Raw genomic sequence first — 27,622 nt, forward strand, 5'->3', positions numbered from 1 at the left:
TTGAATAAAATTTATTCTTATTATATAATTTAAAATTTTCTAATATATTCTTTTTTTGTTGAAATTAGAAAATTGCATACAAACAAAAAGAAAAATATCATCACAAAATTAACAAGTGTTTTGTACAATTATAAGGTTAATCGCACTCACAGAAAGATCAATTTTTGAAGAAGTTATTGTTAAAAGAAAAAACCATAAATATCAAAGAAATAAGTCTTTTATAAACCATAAAACAGACATAATCCAAATATTAATGCAATGGTATTGCAGCATCCCAACAATTCGCAGCAAAAGAGCACTCCAACACCAATGAATACTGTCTTTCAATACACCAATATAAACTCCACAGTGCCCATCAATGCTTACACCTCTCTCCATCAATCAATCTCAACATCTCTACAGGCGCTCCACCAAAAATTAAGCCAGCCTCCTAGAGCACCATATCCTTTACTTGGAGACAACAACTCCCTCGCAACATCATACCCGGCCTTCATAGAATAAGAGTCTTTTTGTAGAATTCAGTTGTTCTTAATAGTATACTCAAACAACAATCATATACGTATTAGTAGATCAAAACAGGCTTTTATTGATTATCAGAGGACACACCATGAAATGAAGATGATGAGTGATGCCATTCATGTATTTTGACCACCAAAGCTTCGGGCACTTGAAGCTTCCCCACAGCTATGTTATGGAATACGAGCCCTACGATGCTTCTTTGCATGAGGCCTGCAGATTTATCCTATGTCAATCATAATGAGGAGGTTTCCTATTGCCCAAAGATACATACATCAAGAACAACGACGATCTACATGGCATACGAGTAGCAGCAGCAGCTTTCAACCTCAAAATAGCATATACGAGTAGCAGCAGCAGCTTTCAACCTCAAAATAGCATTACCTGCAAGAGAGCCACGTTTGGTTGTCTGAAGTCTAAACCAACATATTTTACTTGATTTGATTGGAACAGCTTGAAGCTTGAAGGCCATGGGTCATGCAAGGCAACTCCTTGAGAGTGCAATACTAGATCAACAATATGTCTAAATATATGCAAGCACACAACTTCATTCATTTTACGCTGCTGTGCATCCAACCAAGTTTTGGGGTTTTCTTGCATATGCAGCAACAAATCTTCTTATATATTTTTTTTCCTCTTTATTTTTAATTTGACTTAAAAATCATTTTATATTGAGCCACATCAACATAATCAAACTGCGTTAAGTACCACTTGATCACAAAGTGAATCTTAAACCTTTAAGTGAAATCCTGAAGTGAAAATGAGCAAACAATATAATTCTTCTTTATAATTTCCCTTTCATTCTAATTTACAAGGACCAATAAGCGCCAACTTCAAGCGAAGATATCCAGAGAAGCACCCCATTCAAGGGTACATTTTTTCACAGAAAATTCACGTCATAATCAGACAGTAACATACAATGAATCAGTGCCATTTCAGAGTAAGAATCTCAAGAATGCTAAACAAAAAGTTCTGAAATTCCACCCATCTTCAACACTTTCCTGGCAACACATAATAATGATGATGATGATGTAATAAAGAGGGGAAAAAAAAAAAAATTTTGATGGAACCTGAGCACGCAACCAGATAAATGCAGCATTAAACAGGAGCTCCCACCATTTGAGGTTCTCCATTTGTTTTAGTAGCACGAGGTAATGCTCAGACAAGCATTATCATAGAATATCGGAAATAGAGCTTCTAAATAACTGGGGTGATACTGATACAACAGAGAATATCAGAAAAGCAAAGCAATAGAAGCGATAGGGATACAAGCACCAAAGAAAAAAAAAAAAAAGAAGAAGAAAGGGCAGAGGCGGGGGCTGTGCATGGCGGCGGTTGTTTAACAAAGTAAATCCTACTTTGTAAATAATTACCACTGGATAAACTAGTAATGGCTCATCTAATGGTAAAAGAAACAAGCATATCACATTAAAAACCTTGAAGCAAAAGCCAATGCTTGAATGAGTATGCTTCAATAATGCGTGACTTTCAGCATATGGACAAAAGTATTCTACCTCCGCTGTGGTTTACAGAGAAATTCATACATGTCATGCAGAGGGATGAACCGTCAATAATAATAAACAAGCAACTGAGATTCTGTAACTGAAGCTCATATTTGTCAACTGTAGCAACTACAACTCTACAAGGGTCAGCTTAAACTGATATACAATGTACTAAGCGAACCTACTGAGATTTTAGAATAGCCTCAACCCTCTACATCTGGGCCCAAAACACTCCAAAAATTATCCGAGCAAAGATGCAGCAGACAACCAGAAGAATTAGCAATCTTGTTACCTTTTTCAGCATCCCATTAACATATGCATGTGTAAGAGCATCAGCAGTAGAATAGGAGCTGCACTGCATCTGCCTCAGTTTTTCAACATCTGCTCTCTCCTATCAAGAAATTGAATTAGAAAATAAATAATATACCAAATAGATAATGAAGTAAAATAAATTGGATTATGTCACCCACAAAAAGATAATAGTTTCATAGTTCATGTGCCAAAATTTACAAGCCCAATAATAAAGATAATTTTCGGTATCTGATGATAATTTTCAATATCTGATTGTGCACCGACAGAGGGGGTATATCAAGTTTTGAGGGCAGCCAATTTACAAAAAATGCTAGAAGGCAGCGAACTTCTCCAAATTCTCCTATCTGAGACCACTTCATAGGGCTGTAGCTTGGTATTGACCTTGAACCCCAATTAGAAACAGCTCAAACAGACAGCTGGATTAGATCAATTTAATGAAATACACAAGTTTCAGTGACAATTCTGCATTATAACTTCCAGATGAGGAGTTTGTGGCCTTGGGCAAATGACAAGTTTTTCAAACATTACTAAGTGTAAATGTTGACAAAAGAAAACCCCATATACACACATTGCGTCCTACATAACTGGTCAAGAGACTTGCTATTCCAAATAGCCAGAATACATCCCATTCCATTTTTTTCTAATCTATCACTACCTTCTCCAGATTTCCCTCCACTCTTTCACATATTCAACTATAAACTTCAAAAGCCATGAAAACTTAACTAAGTCACACTTTTGCCCAGCATTTGGCCCTCAGCCCAGAATGTGGGAGACCTCATGTACTGGGATAATGTTTATGCTATTGCTCAGTGATCCAGTGAGCTACAAGCATGCCATCTATATAACAAACAAACAAATCAAGAAAACCAGTGACAGTGAGTTTGAAATTTTCTTCCAAGTGAAGTAACTCACCAAAATTTTTATGTCAGATCCGCTTCTTCAATACTGCAAAAAAAGTGTTGCATCTTCCTCACCTTGGAGTGTGATCATTGGTTGACTTTTAAATGGTACAGATATAGTATAGTTGAGCTGGTAATTTACAAGTATTGAACCAAAAATATTGAACTTTGGAGCACTACCATATGCAGCTTCTGCATCAGAACACTTCTTGAAAACAACTCTGGCACGATTGGTATCCTTGTCTACTTCTGTCTCTGACTCCTTCAAAGGCCCAAACCGCCTAAACATCTTATTCAGGCTTATTTCTGAAGGAACACAATCCACCACAGGAAAATGCATAACAAGTTCTGCAGGTGCATTCTCATCTACATAACCCGCTGGGTTCTCTGCTAATAGACCATAATTGCCATCAGAATACCGTTTTCTAGAGTTCGACTTATTAAGGGCCTTATCCTGGTCCATAGACACAAGTTGATTATCCCGTTTTCTACTTTTCCGTGATGGTTGCTCTTCAGAACCATTTTGAATAACCCGGTCGGTCCAATAAGTGTCATTCATATCCTCAAATTCAAATGTCTCAGGAGAACCACCAATGGAATGAAATGCTTGTCTCCTTTTACCACCTACTTTCTCACGCTGCTCCATGATCACTGAGTTCCTAAAATCAGAGAAAAAATTAATAATGATGGTCAAGAAACTATATCCTTTAAAGGGATCTTGTGCTGCCAAGTGAAGTTGTGATAGTAATTCATCCAATGATGAGTATTCTGTGGGAACAATTGTTCTCCTTGTCTCAGCATCCTCAGAATGTTGGAACAAAACATCAGATCCATCACCAACAAGTCCATCACTGCTTCCATCTTGCTTCATGTTATTAGACTTCAATATGGAGGTAGACCCAGTCATCTGGCTAGCAACTCTACGGATACATTCACCAATCTTGAACGAAGGCTTAGGAAATGAAGGTGCAGTAGTAGAGACTTTTGCAAGAGAGATAGTTTTCCTCCCTTCTGCCATGGCCAAGTCATCAGGAAAGGAATCAAACACCTTCCACTTCTTCCCAGAAGATGGTGAAACTAATTTATTGTTAGCTTTCCCATCAGGACCAATTTCATCATCTAGACAATCCCATGAATCACCCATTAATTCAGACAAGCTTTTTTCTTTCTTCCTAGGATATACAGTATCCTTCAAATTATGTTTGCGCTTGTGGTAAGAACTTCTTTGAGCATGCAACAACTCCTGACCGGATAAAATTTGTCCATCATCCTTATAAAAAGGATGTGTATGCTCAATCACTTCATCTGTAAATTCTAAAGTGCCTACATTCTCCAGCAACCCTCCACAAAACTGGAATTCAGGCAACTGAGAATAACCCTTTAAGCGATAGAAGGCCAGCAATTGGGAACTGGCAATGACAAGTTCAAGTCGATCAGCTCCACCAGCTGGAAATTGTGCTAATGCTTTCATATACCCCACTAATTTACCAGGTTCAAATAAATCAGCAACCACGGATTTGTCCACACCATCTCTTACACTTGCTTCTTGTCGGATTCCAGTGTTTTCTACTATCTGAAATTTAAGTTTATTGTAAGTATCCTTTGGTATGCATGAGCATGCCAGCCCAAACTCTACACGTCTTGAAAATTCTTCTAAAGCACAATCAACAGCATTCTGGAATGCTTCAGAATTGCTCTGCTTCTCAACCTGGGAGAAATGAGACCTGAAAGGCCTTAGCAGAGATGCCTCGTTCCACGCAAATGTCCGATCCCCAAAATATGCTACCAAAAAACAGTCCTTTTTATGATACTTCACTGCTTTCTCAGAGGCAGCTGAAGGGTCAAATATCTGCCCAGGCCACCATGGATGGCTCCTCACTTTGCCCCAGACCAAATCAGATACAGTGAACTCACCTTCGAGAAAAGCATCATGCTCTTCAACCACTGTTTCTGTTGCTGCACTTGATTCAATCTCAGAAACATCACTATCTGCACTCTCATCCAAGTCTTCTTCAACCGTCAGATTCCGATCCCCTTCAGGTGGCCCCTCAAGTCCGGTACTGGGATTCAAAGTCAAATCATAGTCTGCTATAGCAGTTTGCTCTCCATCAATTAATAAGGTATCTTGTTCTCTGCTTGCACAAACTGTTTCAGCCTCTGAGTTCTGTTCTACTACCTTCATCTCTTCTCTTCCAAGCTGTTCAACACAAGCAACCTGTTCTTGAACATCCATCAGTTGCCCCATGTTTGGATCATCCTGATCAGGATCACAAGCTGCATTCTTGTCTATGCATTCTTTCACCTTCAACTCATGGTCTTTTTCAGTAGGATCCGAAACATTGACAGTTGAATTAACCTTATCCTTGTCAGTTGAAGTAGTGTGAGTATCTATTTCCATAGAGTCTGTCTCAGTCTTTATATGCTGTTCGTTTCCCGATGATGATAACATCCCATCCAAATGCATATCAACAGGACCCCCAAAATTTGCGTCTGAACGAACCTTGTCAGCCATTTCTGCAATTTCATCACCAACTGCAGGTGCTGACTGACGACATGTTATGAAGTCTAAATCTTTGGTGCAGTGAGTTTCAACGTTCTTATTTGCGGTCTCAACCTTGCCTTGTTCTTTCAGCATACTAGCTTGTTCAGCACCAGCAACTTTTTCATCATCTCCCATCTCTGCATCTACGGTTGAACCAACATGAGCAGAATCATGAGGCATACTCTGGTCTGACCACTCTTCAATTACTAATTTTTTTTCATCTTCAGAATTCAGAAGCACCATGTTCTCAGATGCTCCAACTTCACCTCCAACAACTACTTGAGTTGGCTGTTGTGAAGATTGCAAATCTGCAAATGCATCATAGTGATTTTCAGTGCTTCCATTGGCAGTCTCAACTGTAGCCTGCAGTTCTTCCACTGAAAAACAAAAATTTTCATTAAAAGCGTCAGTGTCCATACCTTCAATGTTAGGATATGTAATCTCCTCATTGTCCATTGATGCAACTTCCTCATCAATTTGTCCATCAAAGCATTTGGAGGTTGCATTGGTAATGGCATCTTTTTCTATTGCAACTGAATCTTTCTCAGAACTGGATACAACCCCCTCCACAGAATCACTACCATGTGCCCCATCAAAAACTGTTTCAATTTTGGGATTTAAATTTCCATCATCAACCATCACCACAGCTTCCTCCTCAATACCTTGGTTCTCTACATTTGAACCTTCCTTGATGATTGAAGAAGGTGCTCCTGCAGTTTTAGTTCCAGGATTCGACACCTCATCATGCAAAACACAGACCTTTTGTGTTTCTGAATCCTGAAGCGAAGCCCCCTCGTTCTCATTTGTTTCGTTAGCCTGATCCATAGCCTCCTCAACCACTTCAGATTTCTCGACTGCAATAGCTTGGGTATCAACTACAGAAGAACCAAAAACTGCTGGGGAACCTCCAACATTTTCAACTCCTTGATTACCTACTTCATTATCTGAAACCCCAACTTCCTGAGAATTCACATCCTTAACGACATCCATCCCAACTTTCTCAATACACTCCTTGTCCAATCCTCCCTCCAAACGTTCCTTCCCTGTAACTACTGCCACTTTCTCAACTACAACTTGGGTTTCCCCACCAGTGGATCCTTCAACAAGAGAAGAAACTTCAACTGCACTCTTGATTCCCACATTCTGAGCATTCCCAGCCCCAGCTTCCTGCAAAGTATTATCATCAGCAACATAAGACCCATCAACATCAATGACCTCTCTAACTCCCTCCACCAATACACCTTCTTCTTTAGATTCTGCAGCGCCAGAACACTTTCCAATCTCACTGTCAGTTCCCAAATTTACCTCCATAACTCTTGTACCACCCTCCAAAAATTCTCCTTCTTCTTTTGATTCTGCAATCCCAGAAGATTTTCCAACATCGGTCTCCACTCCCAAGTTTACGTCCCTAACTCTTGGTATATTCTCCACCAATTCTCCTTCTTCCTTGGATTCAGCAACCCCAGAAGAATTTCCAACCTCAGTCACCAATCCCAAGTTTACCTCCCTAACTCTTGCCACATCCTCCACCAATTCTCCTTCTTTAGATTCAGCAACCCCAGAAGACTTTCCTACCTCACTCTCAGTTCCCAAATTTGATGCCTCAACACATGGATCCATAATGGCCTTGGAACCAAAATCACCACCACCACCACCACCTAAAGTTTTGACATCTCCCTCTGAGCCCAACTCTCTTGACCCACCACGACTTTTAGTTGCTTCCTCACTCAAATTTTGCCCACCACCACCACCAAAATCACGTATGAAAACACCATCAACGTTAATATCAGAACCCCTAACCCCAACCATTATATTCACCCCAATACAAGACCCACCATCCTCTGTCACCACCCCTTCAGTTGAGGATCCCTTAGTCACACACTGACCTTGAACCTGAACGTCACAAGCATCTGGCTCAAAAACTTGGGTTTCCTCACTATCTCCACTGGCTTTGCGATCACTTATAGTCTCTTTAGACGATTCCAAAACAGTACAACTAGAAACATCCTTATCTTCATGTTTGCCCATGGAAAATAATATCTGGGTCAATTTCAAAGTCCAAAAAAGATGATATCTTTATAACCACAAAACCAAGAAAAGAGAAACATCAAGAAGAGTGTGATAAACCCTAAAAACAAAAACAGTGAAAAATAAAATCTATGTACATCAAGCATTGAATGTTCAAAAGGATAGACAAGAAGAAAACTTTATATCACTAATTTAAAGAAAAAGAGAGATGGATGAAAATGAAAACCAAGGAGTTTTTTTTTTTTTTTTTGGGAGGGTAACTCCGCCTAAGTAGTTTGCGCTTAGCCGGTCCCAAGCCCGGGTAAAGGAGGAGGGTTGCAGTAGGTGACAACCAGCGTAAAAATTTCGTCACACCCTATGATATGGATTCAAATGATATAAACGTTGGGGCGTCCTCTACTAACGACGCGCTACATCGAAGCCCGGGTGTAGTGAGAAATATGCAAGGGTGTAGGGCGTTCACCGAAAGCGACGCGCCATGCCGGCGCCCGGGTGTGGTGTTAAGTGAGCAAGGGTTCCCACATCATGGACGGGTGTGGGTAAAGAAGTTAGTCCATAGGACAGATAGTAGAACAAATAGTGGAATAGAACACAAGATAGATATAGAAAACAATAGAAGATATCATAGAAGGAGACCAATTAGAAAGGAGCAGGATAGGAGGAGGATCAGGGTTGGTACTTGGAATGTTGGATCACTTACAGGAAAATTAATGGAGCTTGTGGATACCTTGGAAAGGAGAAGGGTGAATATTGCTTGCATTCAGGAGACTAAATGGGTAGGAGAGAAAAGTAAGGAAGTGGGTAATTCAGGGTACAAACTGTGGTTTACCGGAAAGGAGAGAAATAAGAACGGAGTGGGTATAATCATAGACAGAACATTGAAAGATGCAGTAGTAGCTGTGAAAAGAGCAGGAGATAGAATTATACTAGTAAAGCTAGTACTAGAAGGAGAAACAATAAATATAGTTAGTGTTTATGCCCCACAAATAGGACTAGACAGTGAGAGTAAACAAAGGTTTTGGGAAGATATGGATGATTTAATGCAAAGCATACCGAATGAAGAGAATGTTTTCATTGGTGGAGATTTGAATGGACACGTAGGAAGTGATAGGCAAGGTTATGAGAATGTTCATGGAGGTTTTGGTTTTAGCAGGCGAAATGAGGAGGGAAAAAGCATCCTGGATTTTGCTATGGCATACGACCTAATACTGGCAAATACCTACTTTATAAAAAGAGAGTCACATTTAGTGACTTTCAAAAGTGGACAACATAGAAGCCAAATCGACTTTCTCTTAACCAGGAAGACAAATAGAGCTCTATGCAAGGATTGCAAGGTCATTCCAGGAGAAGCTTTAACAAGTCAACATAGGTTGGTGGTCTTGGATGTCAAGTTTAAGAACAATTCAAGTAAGGTTAGAAGAAATAGTGTAGCTCGAACAAAGTGGTGGGAGTTCAAAGGAGTAAAGCAAGTGAAGTTCAAAAATGAGCTTCTCGAGTCCGAAGTATGGAAGCTAGATGTGGAGGCCAATGATATGTGGATACAGATGGCATCAAAGATTAGAGAAGTAGCTAGAAAAGTACTTGGAGAGTCTAAAGGACATGGACCACCCTCAAAAGAGAGATGGTGGTGGAATGAGGAAGTACAAAAGGCAGTGAAGAGAAAAAGGGAATGGTATAAGAAATTACCTAAATGTGATAATAATGAGGCATATGAACAGTACAAGATAGCAAAGAAAGAGGCAAAAAAGGCAGTTAGTCAAGCAAGAGCACAGGCCTTTGAAAAGTTATATGAGAAACTTGGAACTAAAGAAGGGGAGAAAGATATTTATAGATTAGCAAGGAGTAGAGAAAGGAAATGTCAAGATTTCAATCAAGTTAGGTGCATTAAGGATAAGGAAGGAAAAGTGTTGGTGAAAGATGAAGACATTAAAGAAAGATGGGGAAATTATTTTAATGATCTCTTTAATAATAGTCAAAATGGTAATAGCGTGAATATAGATTATAGAACAATAGAAAAGAATGTAAATTATACTAGAAGGATTCGATCTTTAGAAGTAAAGGAAGCACTTAAGAGAATGAAAGTGGGTAAAGCCTGTGGACCCGATGAAATACCAATTGAAGTGTGAAAGTATTTGGGAGATATGGGAGTGGCATGGTTAACTAAATTATTTAATAAGATTCTAAACTCAAAGAAAATGCCTGATGAATGGAGGAAGAGTATTTTAGTACCTATTTTTAAAAATAAGGGAGACATACAGAGTTGCTCAAACTATAGGGGAATTAAACTCATGAGCCATACTATGAAGTTGTGGGAGAGAGTTGTGGAGCATCGACTACGTCATGATACTTCTATCTCTCTCAATCAATTTGGTTTCATGCCCGGTCGTTCAACTATGGAAGCGATCTTTCTCATTAGAAGCTTGATGGAGAAATATAGAGATGTGAAGAAAGATCTACACATGGTTTTTATTGATTTGGAGAAGGCTTATGATAGTGTTCCAAGAGAGATCTTATGGAATGTGTTAGAACAAAAGAGGGTATCTATTAGGTACATACAAGTATTGAAAGATATGTATGAAGGAGCAACTACTATTGTGCACACAGTGGGAGGGGACACAAGTGATTTTCCGATCTCAATTGGATTACACCAAGGATCAGCCATAAGCCCTTACCTGTTTACATTAGTTTTAGATGAACTGACGAAACATATACAAGAGAGTATTTCTTGGTGCATGATGCTTGCGGATGATATTGTTCTGATAGATGAGACACGAGAAGGAGTCAATAGGAAGCTAGAACTTTGGAGAAGTACTCTAGAGTCAAAGGGTTTTAAGTTAAGTAGAACGAAGACAGAATACATGCATTGCAAGTTCAGTGAAGGCCAAACTGGTGATATGGAAGGAGTTAGTTTGAATGGGGTGGTACTGTCCCAAAGTAATCACTTTAAATATCTAGGCTCAGTCCTTCAAGTAGATGGTGGATGTGAGGAGGATGTTAGTCATAGGATTAAAGCTGGATGGTTGAAGTGGAGACGTGTCACGGGAGTTTTATGTGATCGTAAGATTCCCAATAAATTAAAAGGAAAATTTTACCGTACAGCCATACGACCGGCTATGTTATATGGTAGTGAGTGTTGAGCACTGAAAGAGTCGTATGCATCTAAGATAAGAGTTGCAGAGATGAGAATGTTAAGGTGGATGAGTGGCTATACTAGACTAGATAAAGTCCGTAATGAGAGTATCAGAGAAAAGGTAGGAGTGGTGCCAATTGAAGATAAGTTGAGAGAAGGGAGATTGAGGTGGTTTGGTCATGTGAAGCGTAGACATACGGAAGCTCCAATTAGACAAGTAGAGCGCATTAGGTTAGAGGATAGAAAGAAAAAAATGGGTAGACCTAAATTAAGTTGGAGGAGAGTAGTACAACATGACTTAGAAGCATTACATATTTCTGAGGATTTAACCCAAAATCGTTCAGAGTAGAAAAAGCGAATCCATATAGCCGACCCCAAATTTTTGGGATAAAGGCTTAGTTGAGTTGAGTTGAGTTGAGTAGTTGGGGGGGCGGGGGGGGGGGGGGTGTGTGTGTAGGGGCGGTGGTGTTTAGAGAAAGGAAAATAAAAAGGGTGTATGGGCATAAGTTTGGATTGACATTTCATCACATGCATCATCAATGTTATCGTCTAAGTAATTTTCTCCACTATGTTCCCTATCCATCTACAAATTAAAATATTAATATACTATTGCTAAATAATCAGACAAACAGAAATGCATTCAAAATATGGCATAATAATAGAAAGTAAACAATTTGAATAAAAAATATGGATGACTGAAATTTCTAAAGAGTTTCCTAACTTTTATTTAAAAAAAAAAAAAAGTGAATAAATCAACATTCAGTTAACTTAATCATCAGGCGGGCAGTAGACAATTAAAGAAGGGAAAATGTACTCATAATGCTTTCCTAACACTACCTCAATGATGAAAATTAAGACAAAACAATGAAATTTAAACCACAGCTATTGAATAACATTAATTTTAGAGTAAAAAAGAAGCAACAATTGTGTACCTGGAGACGTGATTCAACAAATCTTCAGCAAGTGTAAACAGGTTTTGAAATGGCAGGCAAGAGTATCAGATTTCAATAGATTTTAATATTTTTATCTTCTGCAAAATACAAACAGCAATCAAGTTATAAGTTATAAATAAAAAGAATGTTATGCTGTAAAAGACTATTGCTGTACAACCAAAAAATAGAGTATGAAACATAGATAATTTAGTTCAGCAAAAATCTATGAAGATACACAAGTTTTAGCACATGTTTTTCAAAGATCACAGACTGTGATACACGGAAATGGCAAAGGATGGCGTTTCCCCATGTCAAAAACGTAATGGCCAGACACGGCTGGGAAACGTTTTGGGGCTATTTCTGCAATTTTCAAAAGTAATTAGGTTAAAAACACAACAGAGTCTCGCCTGGCCTGGAAATCGAGCTGCACCAGAGGAGGAGGAGGAGGAGGACTCACCTAGTAGCATCAGCAGCGACATACTTAGCTTTCCTTTCCCATGCTCTGCCTCTGATTGGTTTTGATATATTGGTTTTGAGGGTTGAATTCTTAATCAATAGTTGGCTTTTGTGGGTTTTGTTTGGTTGAATCAAATTTGGCTGTTATTTTACTGTGATTTAGCATGCATGCTACCATTGGTTGTGATTTAGGAAAACAATATGTAATCTTTTTTTTTTAATTTTTGGAAAAAGCAACACATAATCTTCAGTTCTATTGTTTTCATAGTTATTAAAGAACTCAAGGCGCACCAAGGCGCCAATGTGTCCTAGAGCCTAGGCGCAAGGAGCAGGTGTGCGCCTAAGCCAGGCAAGGTGCAAAAATAAAAAAAATATATATATTAAAAATTAAAAAATTGTAAATATGCACATAATATATGTTCACGTAAATAATTTTTAATAACATAAACTTAATTTACCTCATAGCAAAATACAACCCAATTTGTAATATTAATAACATAATCCAATTATAATAACACAAACTAATAATTTATTTATTTTAAAAAAGAACTAATAATTTATAATAAAATAAACCCAATTTATAGTAACAATAACATAATCCCAATTATAGTAACATAAACTAATAATTTATGATAGCAACGTACAAGATACAACCCAATTTAATCAAACATAAAACTAAAAGCTAATAAGAAATTTAACCCATAAAGCCAATAAAAGAAATTTAGAGTAACAACATGTCATCATACTTTCACAGTAAATAGTAAAGAAATTAAGAAATTTAGGGAAAAGAAAAACAGAATATGAGTAGAAGAGCAGAGGAAAAGATGGACGAAAAACATAGTAGGAAGGGGAAGAAAAAATAAAAAAGAGCAACCGGATGAAACAGAAAGAAAAGATAACTAGAGTTGAGTAGAAGAGAAGAAGTGAGAAAAAAAAAATCAGTAGGGTTTAAAACATAACTGAAGCTGGAGATCAAAGGTTAGATGCTTCTTCTTCTTCTTCTTTTTCTTCTTCTTCTTTTCTTTTCCTTCCTTTCCTTTCCTTTCCTTTTATGGATGGAGGCTGGGTTTAAGACCAAAAAAAAAAAAAAAAAAAAATTCCTACGTTGCCTGGCATCACCTGGGCCTTGCCACGGCTGGGTGCACCTCAGTGGGACCGAGTGCCTTCATTGCCCGAGGCTCCATCCCGTGCACCTCAGGCGCACCTTTGATAAAACTGATTGTTATTATCTATAGTTATATATTTAATTTTTTTTGTAATAATTTGTTTAATTCAATTTGTTTTATCTATAGTTATATATTTAATATTTGTAATAATTCTATAGTTATATATTCATTTCTATTGTCATATGCTTCAATGAGTATGTCAGAAATTTCATTATCTTTTCCTTTTTCACATTTGAATGCGTTGTATTTTATGTTTTTTTATGAGTATGAAACTTGAAAACATGTTTTTTTTTTCTTTTCGATATGGTTGAATTTTAATGTTGATTTGAACTATATTTATTGTTGAATATTTTTCATGATTTTAATATATATATACACTTATATTTTTTATATTTACGCGTTTCACTGTGTCTGTTTCCGCGTTTTCCTGAGTCCGCTTTTCCATTTTCATGCTGCATATATCACAGCAAGCAGATGATAAAGGCATGAAACATCCAATGGCTATTTAAGGAAGACTGATTTGATAACTTATATGTCAATGATGACAACCACCAAAATACCCTTCACCCTATTTTAACACTAATTTTTATGAAAGCAATCAGCAGATTATGAAAAATTATATTGCTTGGGTTTCAACAATGATGACCAAATGGAATCCTAATCATAAATCACTAATTTTGTATCTAATCTAACTACTGCACCAATTAGCAACACAAAATTATCCTTCATGCTGTCACAGTTTCTCATGCTTGCTGGCGAGAACTGAACTGGAAGGACAACTGAAATGTTTCCAAAATACTTGGTGCTTTTCTTATTCGGTGGTGGATATTAATAAACTATTTCAAATCCTCAAGGATAAAGAAAAGTAAGTCAAGCTTATTCATCTCTTCTCCTTATTTATTTGATCAATTATTCCTTAATTTTTGGATATTTGAAAAAGAAAACACAATGATACTATTCAAAACTGTACCATTTCCTATGCAATCAATAAAACAATACAATCAAAATGAAGCCTAAAAAGGAGATAAATAGTTGTATTTGCCTCTGTGCTCCTTCCATTTTAGGGTTTTAGTTACAAAATAAAATTTGTCATTTAACAAATAAAAAGGGGGACATATGAAATGCAAAGTAGCCAAAGGAACACTGAAATCCTCCATTGTAGAATAAAAACAAATAATAATTATCATATAAAAACCACAAAAAACTTTACTGCTAACCTTCATGCAGATCATCAAGCAGAACTGTCCTTCAAATTCCCAGCGAAATCAACTAAAGTAAAGGCTTATTCAGCAACCAACGCTGACGGAAAGCCTGGGTTTTGCACGAATCACTGGTAATGGAGGTGGGAAGCTTTGTCCTTTCGAATCTTCCCTTTTCTAGTAAGGAACAACCCAATGAAGACAAACTGATGGTAGAGGGAGGATGATTAATAGTCTTCCTGGTGGTAGATTGAAGCAATTCTGTCGAAAATGGTTGGATTTCTTGGTTTCTCTCCAAAACCCTCAGTGTTTATCACCCATAAAAACTCGCTCTGTATTAGCTGAAGCTGAAGCTCATAAAGACTGAAGAGAAAAATAAATTGAAGGGCATTTCAAAAATACTAAACTATGATTACATTTATCATTTTGTGTTAAATATTTAAACTTTTAAAATTTATTATAGGTAAAATTAAATTTAAAAAAATTAATAATAAATTATAATATAATATCTAAAATTTTATTTTATTAATATGTAAATTGTATAGTTTTTTACTCTATTGATTAAATTTTATATTTAAAAAATATATTTTATATTTATTTTTAAAATGAAAATTTATATTAAAAATAGTTTTATTAGTTAAAATTAACATAACTATATTTTAAATTAAATCTAATAAATATATGTATTAAAATATAAAATGTAAAAAATAAATTTATACATTTTATAAAATAATTTTAAAATATATATATATATAATTTAAAAAATATATCCCACGTGAATTATAGTATCTATTGAATAAAATATATATTTTATATATAATATATTTTAATTAATATATATATTTTATTTAATAAATGCTACTACTTATAATAAATTAAATTCAAACATTAATTTTTTCATTAATTTTTTATTAAATTTTTGAAAAATCCATTAATAAATTTAAATTTTAATAGAAAAGAAATAAAAAAATAACGTAATGCAATAATATACATAATTTTACAATTTTATTATTTTCTTTAAAAAAAGAAAGAAAAATAAATAATAATTCTATGAAAATTTGTAAAGAACTCGTATATTTTATTTTCATTTTTCATAAAATTTATAGTGTGAAAAACTTATATATATATATATATAAATTATATTTATAAAATAAATTTTTTTTATTTTTTATAAGATTTATAATGTGAATAACTCATATAATTATATAAAATTATTAAATATTATATATTATGATAAATCGACTCTACATATCTTTTTTTTCAATTATTACTCACTAATTATTTGAAAAACTAATCAATGAGTTTGACTATTAATTTAAGGGCAAGAAAACTTAATGCAATAACAAGCATGATTCGACAATCCTATTCTTCTTTTCACAAGGATAAAAGAAAAAATAAGTAAAAAAATTTTATGTTTAAACTCAATTTATTATAAATTATAATATTCATTAAATAAAACATATACTTTAATTAGAGTAAATTATATATAAAATATATATTTTATTTAATTGATACTATAATTTATGTGAGATATATTTTTTTAATTTTATATTTTTTCTGAAATTACTTTGTAAAAAGACATAAATTTATTTTTATATTTTATATCCATAAACATATATTTATTTAGTTTGATTCAAAAGATAATTATATTAATTTTAATTAATAAAAATATTTTTTAATAAAAATATTTTTAGTATAAAATTTTATTTAAAAATAAATATAAAATATATTTTATTATTAAATATAAAATTTATTCAATGACTAAAAACGTGAAATGTATAGGTTATATACAAAATATTTATTTATTAAATAAAATTTCAAGTATTGTATTATAATTTATCATTAATTTTTTAAATTTTACTTCTAGTGACAAATCTTATAAGTTGGGATATTTCATACAAAATTACAAATTTTGAATAAGATTTGACCTAAATGTTTTTTTTTTTTTTTTGTTAATTGGCCTAAATTGAAACATATAATTGAGGGCACGTAGGTAATTTTGTAGTGAAGGAAGTCTTTTCCCTTGCTTTTCCAAACAAAGCAAAGTGAATTTCCACTTTAATTTCTCCTCTTATTTTCCTTTCCCTCCCTTTTCTATCAATCCAATCAAGGCATTTTAAAGCGCTGCAAAGAAAATAAACAAAGGCCGAATATGATGGGCTACTGTCCTTTTTACACTTTTCGGTGAAGAGCCAGCAACTAACAGCCTCTGTTTCCTTTCCAATTTTTTTTCCTAATTAGCTTTTTACTTTGACCTCATTTTTATCTTATTTTATTACTGATTTTCACTTTATTCGATTGATTCAATTTAATTTAATTTTATTAAATTTTTTTAAAATCAAATTAAATTGAAGTAACTGAAAATCTCATGAACTAAAATTGATTAAATTGAATTATCATATAAATCTAATCTAATTATAAAATTAATTTAATTTAATTGATTTATTTGATTTGAATTGAATAGTGCTCCCTACATATGAATTATATTGAAAAACGTGTTAACTCTACTACATTAACATGGCACCATGATAATTAATTATTTTTATTTTAGGTTCTGCTAAAAAAAAAATTATATATAAAAAATATTTTTCATGATTTCAAACAATAATTTTCATGAAAATTAATAATTTTTAAGAAAGTATTTTTTATTGTTTGACTGTAATATTAAATTAATAATATATATTTATATAAATATTTTTATATTTTAATAAAATTATCAAAATTTCTCAAAAATGATTCTTTCCTTTGAAAAGATTATATCATTTTTTTTAAATGATTTATTTTTTTTAATTAAAAAATATTTTTTATTAAACTATTTCTTTAATTGAAAAATATTTTTTATTTACTCATTTCTTAAATGCCACAAACATTAAAAATTGTGAAAAATATTTTTCGCAAATAAATGGAGTGTATTCTCCTAAGGAGTTAGTTCTTCCCTAAATTACTTTCTATTTTAAAATAATAATTTATTTATTTACTTATTGATACACCTTATTTAATTATATATTAAAAAAATAAAATTTATTAATTTTAAAAATAATTCAATAACATAAATTATTTAATTTTTATTAAAATAATATGAGTTGAGGATATATTAAAAGAACTTAATAAAATTTGTTATTTAATTATATTAGTTATATTTTTCTAAAATTATGTAAAAATAAAAATAAATTTATTTTTATGCTACATAAAATATTAGAAATGCCTTTATATATATATATACACACACACTGAGATATAATTAGGAATTTATGATTTTTCATGTCTATACCTAATTCACTATGGACCTAAGACATAAGATGTATAGTGGACCTACTTATTACATACATGAATTTTACATATTTATATTTTTTTTTTCATAAATAAAACTCACACACACATGGATTAGTAACGGGAATGGACTATTGTTAAAATTATGACAATTTTAACGGAGTCTTTGTCCCTATGTAACTCACACTCACGCACACTCCATAATTGATGTGGGATCCCAAAGGATCAGTCCATTGGAAGATGGGTCTGTCCCGATTTTTCCACTCCAAACTCATGCACACCGACTCTCCCCTTGGTTTTTTGCCTTTTTTTTTCGTTAGAGGTAAAACACAAGCACAAACAAGTTAGTTACGAAAATGGACCGTCGTTAAAATCATCGCAATTTTAATGAAGTTTTTGTTCTTTTATAACCCACACTCATGCATACTCCACAATCGATGTGGGATTCTAAAAAATCATATTTGTATCTTAAGTCCATAATAAATCGAGTTTAGACAAAAATTTTCCTAATAACATATAATAAATTACCTTTTAAATTATATTCTAAGTGTTGAATCCATTACTTCTTTAACTTTAATTTTGACACTTCTATTTTAGTGCTTCACACATACTTTTAGGGAATAATTATATAATTAACCCAAATCTTTAAGCAACTTCATAAATTAAATCCTAATGCTAAAATTTATTATAAAAATTATTATATTTAAATCTCTACTCTCAATCATAAATTGTAATGGTAAAAAATAACTTGGATTCCAATCTAAGCCTCTCATGCCTGTGATCAGGAAAAGCTATTTCGAGTCAAATATAAATATTTTATTAATATTATCCTTAATATGATTCTTTCTTTAAGCCAAATTCAATTTTATTTTTTAAAAACCATTTTAATTATAAAATAATACTAAAATAAAAATTATTTACCAAAGTAATGTGAATTTAAAACTATTTACAAAAGTAATGGGACTAAAAATGTCACGACCCAACCTATGGGCCGGACCGGCACTAGGACCTGGGCCAGCCTAAAGCCCCCGAGGCCCGTAGTAAGCCTTAACTATTCATTAACCCAACTCTAAGGCCCATTTGGGCCCAATTTCAAGAAAACAAACGGACAGAGTCCGGCCATAAAATGGACTTTCCAACGGGGAGTTTTTGACTCACCCGACCTGTAAACACAATAAATACTCAATTGGGGAGCTCAGCTCACCCTCCACATACTCATCAACATAAAATAAATGGGAGCTCAGCTCCCTCATCCAATCCATCAACATGCATAACATATTTAAGTTTACAGGTCCAACATGATAAAAATATTACAGACCAAATTCAAATAAATACTGCTAACACATGCGAAAATTCTAGGAGTAATTAAAATTACACAATATTGATAAACAACCTGCGAGGTAGAAAAGCAGGTTAACCCAGAACAAAATATCCTCCTGTGGCCTGTAAAAATTTTTGAACAGGAGTGAGCGTTCGACTCAGAGAGTAAAATATCATTGTTAACTATAATCTCTTTAACTATCTGAAAATAATGCAACTCAGTAGAGTGAAATGCAACATCAACACCATATTCACATCATAGCATCAAAAGGTAATTTGGAGCACTCACACACCTGTAACATCATTCATAGTATATGGAGCCGATCCTATACAACTCTCTTAAATCCAACTGTGCCGAAGAACTCATCGGACTTCCACTTAAATACCAAATCGGGGTCCCATAAGAACTCAAGCCGTGTCTACCCCGAAGGACCGGGTCCCAGCGAAGAACTCAAGCCGTGTCTACCCGTCCTATCCATAGTCCACACCACATCACACGCACGCCAACGCACGCACACTGCTCCAAATTACTACAACAACATTCATGGCACATTAACAGTTATCAATGCAACATAATTCGTGCCTAGAGTTTAACTACATAAATATATGCATATAAGTGATGCATGGGCATGCTGAACATATAATAATATCGAAATTACAGTTAAAATTAATATTTTACTCACAGACTTGACGACAAATTACTGTGGCGGCTGGGCGGAGGAAGAAGGCTGTCCCGGCTCACCTGACAATCATATTACATTTATTTAATACAATCTGACTCAATACAACAAGGAAAAAGACCAATTACGTCCTAAGTCGTGCCGAAAATTCGGCAGAGTCTCCCCTATACCTAGGACCTACCCGACCTGCAAAAGGGCTAAAAACGCACTTCTATATTCACAATCCACATATCAACAGTTCAATCATATCACACAGCCCCTCCTGGGCCCATCAAATCAGTCATCAATCACAATACGCAAAATTTCAATTTAGTCCTTATTATTGATCATTTTTGGAAAAACTGCCCAAACAAGCTCTAAAAATTATAAAACTTTGCCCCGCGGTCCTTAGCAATATTACTAAGCTATTGCAAAAAGAATCGTAATTTTCTAAGCTACCACGAATATTTTATGGATTTTTAATCCTATTTAAGCACTAGAAAATTACGTAAAAACAAGGTTCGGGTTTACCTTTGCCGATTCCGACTTCGAACGCTCGGGACGTCGACAATGGGGGCTAGCCAAAACCTCACCCAATTCGAGACTTTTTCCAGAATCGTCCGTCTCGCCTAATTTTGCGGCACTGATCAACTATCGAATTTCCGAGAATCGAGGATACCTACACGAAGCCCATAACACGGGGGTTAGTACATAAAATTTTCAGAATTTTCTAAGCTCATTTAATGCTCGAAAATACACTGCGAAGTTCCGTGGGACCCACCAAAAAACGGTGTCGGAAAAATTCGAAATTAATGTCGCTATAAGCTCTCGACGAATGGAGCGTGCTGGTGGCCTCGGTTTCCTCGTGGGATTCACGGTTTTCGAGAAATTTAGCCCAAAAGTCGAAATGGGCTAAAATCTTCCCGAGCAAAAATCGGACAATCCGCTCGATGGATTTCGGCGTTCTTGGTGTCTATGGAAAGCTCTCGCCGAGTAGATGGTTTTGGACACAAGACCCGGTCCAATCGGTGGACGGATCGGCGGATTGGCCGAGGAAGTCGAGCAGCGGCGCAGGGGGAATCGCGCCGCTTCCGTGGCCGCTCTGCCACTACCGGGATGGTGGGAGGTGGCGCCGCGAGGAGGACGCAGGGAGGCGCCGTGGCCAGGGGAGGAGAGAGAAAAGAGAGAGAGAAGGGGAGAGCGTCGCGCGCGGGAGGAAGAGGAAGAAAAAGAGAAGAGACCGGTCCGATTCGACCGGTCCGATCCGGTCCGGTTCGATTCGGCTGGTTCGATTTGAAATACAAAATTTTGAATTTTTTACTCTGCCTCGGGACCGAAAACGAGGTCCAAAAATTTCGAAAAAATTCCCGAAAACTCAGAAAAATACGTAGACTCCAAATATATTTTTAGTTTTGCCACGTGGTCTTTAAATTAATTTTTAAAAATCATCAAAGTTTATATTTTCGGAAAATCGAACCCGATTTTTAAAATCCGAAAAATCTCAAAATAATTCCTAAAATTCAAATAAAATTAAAATACCAAAAATACTCATAAATAATAAAATTTGGGGTGTTACAAAAAAAAAATGCCAATTAAAAAAGAAGTTTTCAGAGAAAACTTAGACTAGAAAATGCCATTTCAAAAAGGGATTTTTGTTTAAAGAGAAAGTCATTTGTATATGGCTACTTTCTCTTGAAATGACAGTCAAATTAGTGTTTTCATAGTGTTGTCACATCATACAACAAAGGCTACAAACACTCTTGAAAATGCCATCCTGGATGGCATTTTTAAGAGTATGTTCAAAGTGTTGTCATGTCATGGCTAGACATTGGGAATGAAAGAAGGGCAGATAATTTATTCTCTAGCATGTCTTTCTTTCCTGTGAACATTGAGAGGAAGCAAATTTAAATAGAGGGGGAGGCAGATACAAAATTGGAACTCTTTTCCTTTCTTGCTCATGTTCTCCCTTTCTCTCTATATGCATTTTGTTCTTTGATTCTTCATGTTAGTTTGGATTTTTTTTTTTAAATATATATTGTAAGCAAAAATTAAAAAGTAACAATTGTTGAAACTTCATTCAAAGGAGAAGAAGAAATTGTAATTCATTTGATATAGTCACTCTAAGATCTGACTCAGTCTCTATTGGGCTGAACTCACTTGGTTCGATCCGACCAAATAGAGATTGGATCCAAAAAGAAAATGAACCTTACAATGGTGATCTAGTATCAATGCAGGGTCATTAAGGCCAATCACGAAGAGATCAGTGAGATCATTTGCCCAAATTGTCAAGATAGAGCTCGGATTAATAAGAATGAGCTCGATATAACGTGGACAGGGCAAAAGTCATTGAAAATGGTAAAGCAGATCAATATCGGGAATGACACTAACAGGGTACAGTTTTGTAATGTACAACAACATACAGCTCAGCATTAATCAACGGAATCTTGAGAATCATGCTGGGATGTCTCCTATTACCATATAAATAGGCTTATAGCACCTATTCAGGTACGTTTTAACATTCATTCTCATATTGTCTTTATTACATTGCCTTTAAAGCATCTTAAAACACTCTCTCATTTGAACGTCGGAGTAGCTGTCACTAAATGGCCAATCTCATTGGCTTTGTGATTTCAAGATATTTGAGATCCAATTACTTTCATCTGGTGACTCAAGAATACTAGATTGCATCACCATTCTTGTAACACCCCAAAATTTTAAATTTTATTATTTTATGAGTATTGTTGATATTTTAATTTTATTAAATTTTAAGAAATTATTTGAGATTTTTCGGATTTTAAAAATCGGGTTTGATTTTCAAAAAATATAAACTTTGATGATTTTTAAAAATTTATTTAAGGACCATGTGGCAAAACTAAAAATATATTTGGAATCTATGAATTTTTCTGAGTTTTCTGGAATTTTTTCGAAATTTTTGGACCTCGTTTTCGGTCCTGAGGCAGAGTAAAAATTCAAAATTTTATATTATGAATCGAACCGGCCGAATCGAACCAGATCGGATCGGACCGGTCAAATCGGACCGGCTCCCTCTCCTTCTTCTTTTTCTCCCGCGCGCGTCTCCTTCTCCTTCTCTCTTTCTCCCGTTTTCTCTCTCCTCCCGCCCCAGCCCGCCGGCCAGCCACCTCCCCCGCCACCCCAGCTCACCGGCGCGCCGCCCCACCCCTTCCCCACGGCCGGCCGCCGCCCCAAACAGCCGAAAAACGCGCGCGAACGCCCCTCCCTTGCGCGCGCGACCGTTCATCTTTTCGGCCAAAATCCGGTCGATCCGGCCACCAATCGGACCGGGTCTTGTATCTAAACTCATCTACTCATCGAGAGCTTTCCATAGACACTAAGAACACCGAAATTCATTGAGCGGTTTGTCCAATTTTTGCCCGGGAAGTTTTAGCCCATTTTGACTTTCGGGCTAGATTTCTCGCAAACCGTGAACCCCACGAGAAAATCGAGAGTACCAGAGCGCTCCACTCGTCGAGAGCTTCGCGGGGATATAAATTTCAAAATTTTTCGACACCGTTTTACGGTGGGTCTCACAGAACTTCGCAGTGTTTTTCCGAGCATTAAATGAGCTTAGAAAATTCTGAAAAAAATTTATGTACTAACCCCCGTGTTGTGGGCTTCGTGTAGGTATCCTCAATTCGAGAAAATTCGACAGTTGTCCGGGTCTGTGAATTTCCGGCCAGACAGACCCGCTACCAGAAAAGTCTCAAAAACTGGATCGAGGTTTTGGCTACCCCACCATTGTCAGACATTCCGAGCGCGTTCCCGAAGTCGGAATTGGCAAAGGTAAACCCGAACCTTGCTTTTCGTAATTTTCTAGTGCTTAAATAGGATAAAAAATTCATAAAATATTCTTGATAGCTCAGAAAATTATGATTCTTTTTGCAATAGTCTAGTAATATTGCTAAGAACCGCGGGGCAAAGTTTTAGAATTTTTAGAGCTTGTTTGGGTAGTTTTTGCAAAAATGATCAATTATAAGGACTTGAAATTTTACATATTGTGATGGATGACTGATTTGATGGGCCCAGGAGGGGCTGTGTGATGTGATTGAATTATGGATATATGAGTTGCGAATATAGAAGTGTGTTTTGAGCCCTTTTGCAGGTTGGGTAGGTTCTAGGTATAGGGGAGACTCTGCCAGATTTTCGGCACGACTTAGGACGTATTTGGTCTTTTCTTGATTTGTATTGAGTCAATTATATTAAATAATTATAATGTAATTGTCAGGTGAGCCGGGACAGCCTTCTTCCTCCGTCCAGCCGCCACAGTGACCGTTGTCAAGTCTGTGAGTAAAATATTAATTTTAATTGTAATTTCGATATTATTATATGTTTAAGTATGCCCATACATCACTTATATGCATATATCTATGTAGATAAATCCTAGGCACGATTTATGTTGCATTCATAACTGTGAAAGTGCCATGTATGTTGTTGTGGTAATTTGGAGCAGTGTGCGTGCGTTGGCGTGTGATGTGGTGTGGACTATGGATAGGACGGGTAGTCACGGCTTGAGTTCTTCGCTGGGACCCCGATTTGGTTTATTAAGCGAAAGTCCGGCTTGAGTTCTTCGCTGGCACCAGGTTGGATTTAAGAGAGCTGTATAGGGGATCAGCTCCCATATATTATGATTGATATTATTGGGTGTGTGAGTGCTCCAAATTACCTTTTTGCTGTTATGATGTGAATTTATTGCTGATGCTGCATTTCACTCCACAGGCTGCATTAGTTTTAGATAGTTATAGAGATTATGGTTAAAATTGATATTTTACTCTCTGAGTCGAACGCTCACTCCTGTTCAATATTTTTTTAGGCTACAGGAGGATTTTATTGTGGTTAACCTGCTTTTCTCCTTCGCAGGTTGTTTATCAATATTTGTGTAATTTTATTTACTCCTAGAATTTCTGCATGTGTTAGAAGTACTTATTTGATTTTGGTTTGTAATATTATTATCATGTTGGACCTATAAACGTATAATGATATGCATGTTTGATGGACTGGATGAGAGAGCTGAGCTCCCATATATTTTTATGATGATATGAGTATGTGGAGGGTGAGCTGAGCTCCCTAATTGAGTATTTACTGTGTTTACAGGTCGGGTGAGTAAAAAACTCCCCGTTGGAAGATCCATTTTATGGCCAAACTCTGTCCGGTTGATTTCTTGAAATTGGGCCCAAATGGGCCTTAGAGTTGGGTTAATGAATAGTTAGGCTTACTACGGGCCTCGGGGGCTTTAGGCTAGCCCAGGTCCTAGTGCCGGTCCGGCCCATAGGTTCGGTCGTGACAAATGTGGTATCAGAGCCTAGGCTCCAGATTCTTAGGGAATGTTTGTCTAAAGTATTGGAAAGAGTCTACTAGGAGTCACATGCGAAAAAATAGGGTCCACATTCGTCTTGCATTGTCATCTTTACTTCTAGTTTCTGCTTCATATATTGTGTGTAAATATGAGTCTATAGAGCTGTGTAATGAGTAATTTTGAATTTTGTGGGCTAATGCTGCTGAATTTCAGGAAAATGCGTAGAAGGTGAGAGCCGCCATCGCATCAACTGGATGTGCTGACGAGGTGTCAGCACAGGATGAGGCGCCTACCCCGAGGAGGCGAGGTAGGAGGCCTAGAGCTGCTCAAGTAGAAGAGCAGCTGCCAACAGTTCAGGATCAGTCTTTCATGGCACAGGGTCCCATAGACCCCATGGCAGCTACTCTAGCTGGGTTATAGAGAACCATCGATATGATAGCGCAATATATGGTCCACCCTCCACAGTAGCAGCAGTCTACCGCACCAAGAGGGGAACCTTACAAACAGATCATCAATTTCAAGAAGTTGGTGCCTGGTACTTATGATGTGTCAGATGATGCATATCGGTTTTTGGATTCCTGCATGTGCAGAATGTAATTGCAGTTGACTGATAGAAGACTTATAGAGTGTATGCAGCATGTCATTGGGCCTATGCCTAGACAATGGATGAATGACTACATATCACCTCCGATGGAGGGTTTGTTGTGGACTCAGTTTGTGGAACTGTTCATTAATTGGTTTGTGCCAGAAAGTTTCAGAGACCAAAAGCAATGGGCCTTTGAGGCCTTAAGACAGAATGACAGGTCTGTAGATGAATATGCTACAGAATTTCTTGAGTTGAGCAGGTATGCCCCTACAGCAGTTGCTACAGAATTTCTTGAGTTGAGCAGGTATGCCCCTACAGCAGTTGCTACAGAAACTATGAAGGTGAAGAGGTTCCTAAAGGGGCTTGACAGGAGGTATGCAAACCTGGCCATGATGTATGATCAGTCGTTTGATGTGGTAGTTGATCGAGCCAGACAGATAGAGATTAACTATACTGTGGATGACAGCGGAAGAGCAAAGAAAAACAGAGCAGAGGTTCTTCAGGTGCTCCCCATATGGGTGCTCCAGATAGTGGTGGCCAGAGTAATTACAGAGGAAGAAGTAGGAATAAGAAGAGTGGTTTTAGACACAAACCTCGAGGGTTCAGACCAGGGTACGGATCCAGCAGTGGTCACAGTTCAGGGTACAGCAGTTCGGGGTCTGGTTCAGGATCCTCTTTGGCACCTTGTGCACAGTGTGGAAGAGGACATTCAGGACCTTGTATGATGGGTTCAGGAGTATGCTTCAGGTGTGGCCAACCAGGTCACTTTGCTAGGGAATGCCCCGTGTTCAGCGAGCCACAGATGGGGTCACAGGGTTCTGTTGCAAATATTCCTCGTCAGTTGTATCCGGGTACTTCCAAAGATGGCAGTGGGCCATTCAACATGTGGCCGAGGACAAGGGGGACGTGGATTTGGAGGCAGATCAGGAGCTAGAAGTCAATATCAGGGTTCTGCCACTCAGGGTAGGGGTCAAGCTCTGGTTTTCACCCTGACCCACCAGGATGCTCAGGCTTCCAATGCAGTTGTGGCAGGTATTCTACTAGTATGTTCCTATGAGGCTCGTATTTTGATAGATCCGGGTGCTACGCACTCATTTGTCTCCCCTGTGTTTGCCATGAGATTGGGTAGAAACCCTATAACTTTAGAATGCCCTTTGTCGGTAGCTACCCCACTTAGTGACAACATAGATATAGATATGGTTTTTCTGGGTAGCCCAGTACTAGTGGATGGAAAGATTCTCCTAGCAGACTTAGTTCCTCTACCAGTAATGGATTTCGATGTAATCTTGGGGATGGATTGGTTGGCAACTCATTATGCCACTTTAGACTGCAGGAACAAAAAGGTGTATTTCCACATACCCGGTGTGGAAGAGTTTAGCTTTGATGGTGATAGGAGCGTGGCTCCATATAACTTGGTGTCAGCAATTAGTGTTAGAAAAATATTGAGGCATGGATGCCAAGGGTATTTGGCATTGGTGAGAGATACATCTGTAGAAGGTGTCAACATGGAAAATGTTCCTGTTGTCAGAGAATTCATGGATGTCTTCCCTGAAGAGCTTCGGGGTTGCCACCGTAAAGGGGAATAGAGTTCTCAGATCGATGTTGTTCCGGGTACAAACCCCATATCAATGCCACCTTACAGGATGGCCCCAACAGAATTGAAAGAGTTAAAGGAGCAACTACAGGAGCTGTTGGACAAAGGTTTCATATGTTCGAGCACTTCACCCTGGGGTGCTCCTGTTTTGTTTGTGAGAAAGAAGGATGGGTCATTAAGGTTGTGCATTGACTATAGAC

General features: G+C 36.5%; 1 protein-coding gene and 1 long non-coding RNA gene across 8 annotated transcripts; both read right to left on the minus strand.

Moving 5' to 3' along the window:
• Positions 1 to 199: 199 nt before the first annotated feature.
• Positions 200 to 15,079, minus strand: LOC110664920 (uncharacterized). Of its 7 annotated transcripts, XR_002496769.2 has the most exons (6): positions 14,701 to 15,079; positions 11,862 to 11,959; positions 3,243 to 7,811; positions 2,311 to 2,409; positions 813 to 900; positions 200 to 729 (listed from the first exon to the last, which is right to left on the minus strand). XR_002496769.2 is itself a non-coding variant. In XM_021824812.2 (5 exons), exons 3-4 carry the CDS (start codon positions 7,797 to 7,799, stop codon positions 3,270 to 3,272), a joined length of 4,419 nt encoding a protein of 1,472 aa, XP_021680504.2. In that variant the 5' UTR covers positions 7,800 to 7,811; positions 11,862 to 11,959; positions 14,701 to 15,079; the 3' UTR covers positions 1,917 to 2,409; positions 3,243 to 3,269. The 7 variants fall into 7 exon arrangements, 4 of the variants coding, with proteins under 4 accessions (XP_021680504.2, XP_021680505.2, XP_021680503.2 ...); XR_002496770.2 differs by having other exon boundaries at positions 200 to 900; positions 2,311 to 2,399; XR_002496768.2 differs by having other exon boundaries at positions 200 to 900.
• Positions 15,080 to 19,176: 4,097 nt separating this feature from the next.
• Positions 19,177 to 20,020, minus strand: LOC131173309 (uncharacterized). The gene is made up of 2 exons (XR_009143558.1): positions 19,956 to 20,020; positions 19,177 to 19,395 (listed from the first exon to the last, which is right to left on the minus strand). It is a non-coding gene; the product is annotated as an uncharacterized LOC131173309 (long non-coding RNA).
• Positions 20,021 to 27,622: the final 7,602 nt, after the last annotated feature.

The sequence above is a fragment of the Hevea brasiliensis genome, chromosome 14 (genome assembly GCF_030052815.1).
Source record: "Hevea brasiliensis isolate MT/VB/25A 57/8 chromosome 14, ASM3005281v1, whole genome shotgun sequence".
Taxonomy (NCBI): Eukaryota; Viridiplantae; Streptophyta; class Magnoliopsida; order Malpighiales; family Euphorbiaceae; genus Hevea; species Hevea brasiliensis.

Coding starts and splice junctions, on each gene's coding strand:
- LOC110664920 (XM_021824811.2), bottom strand. CDS start 7,799: ATGGGCAAACATGAAGATAAGGATGTTTCTAGTTGTACTGTTTTGGAA.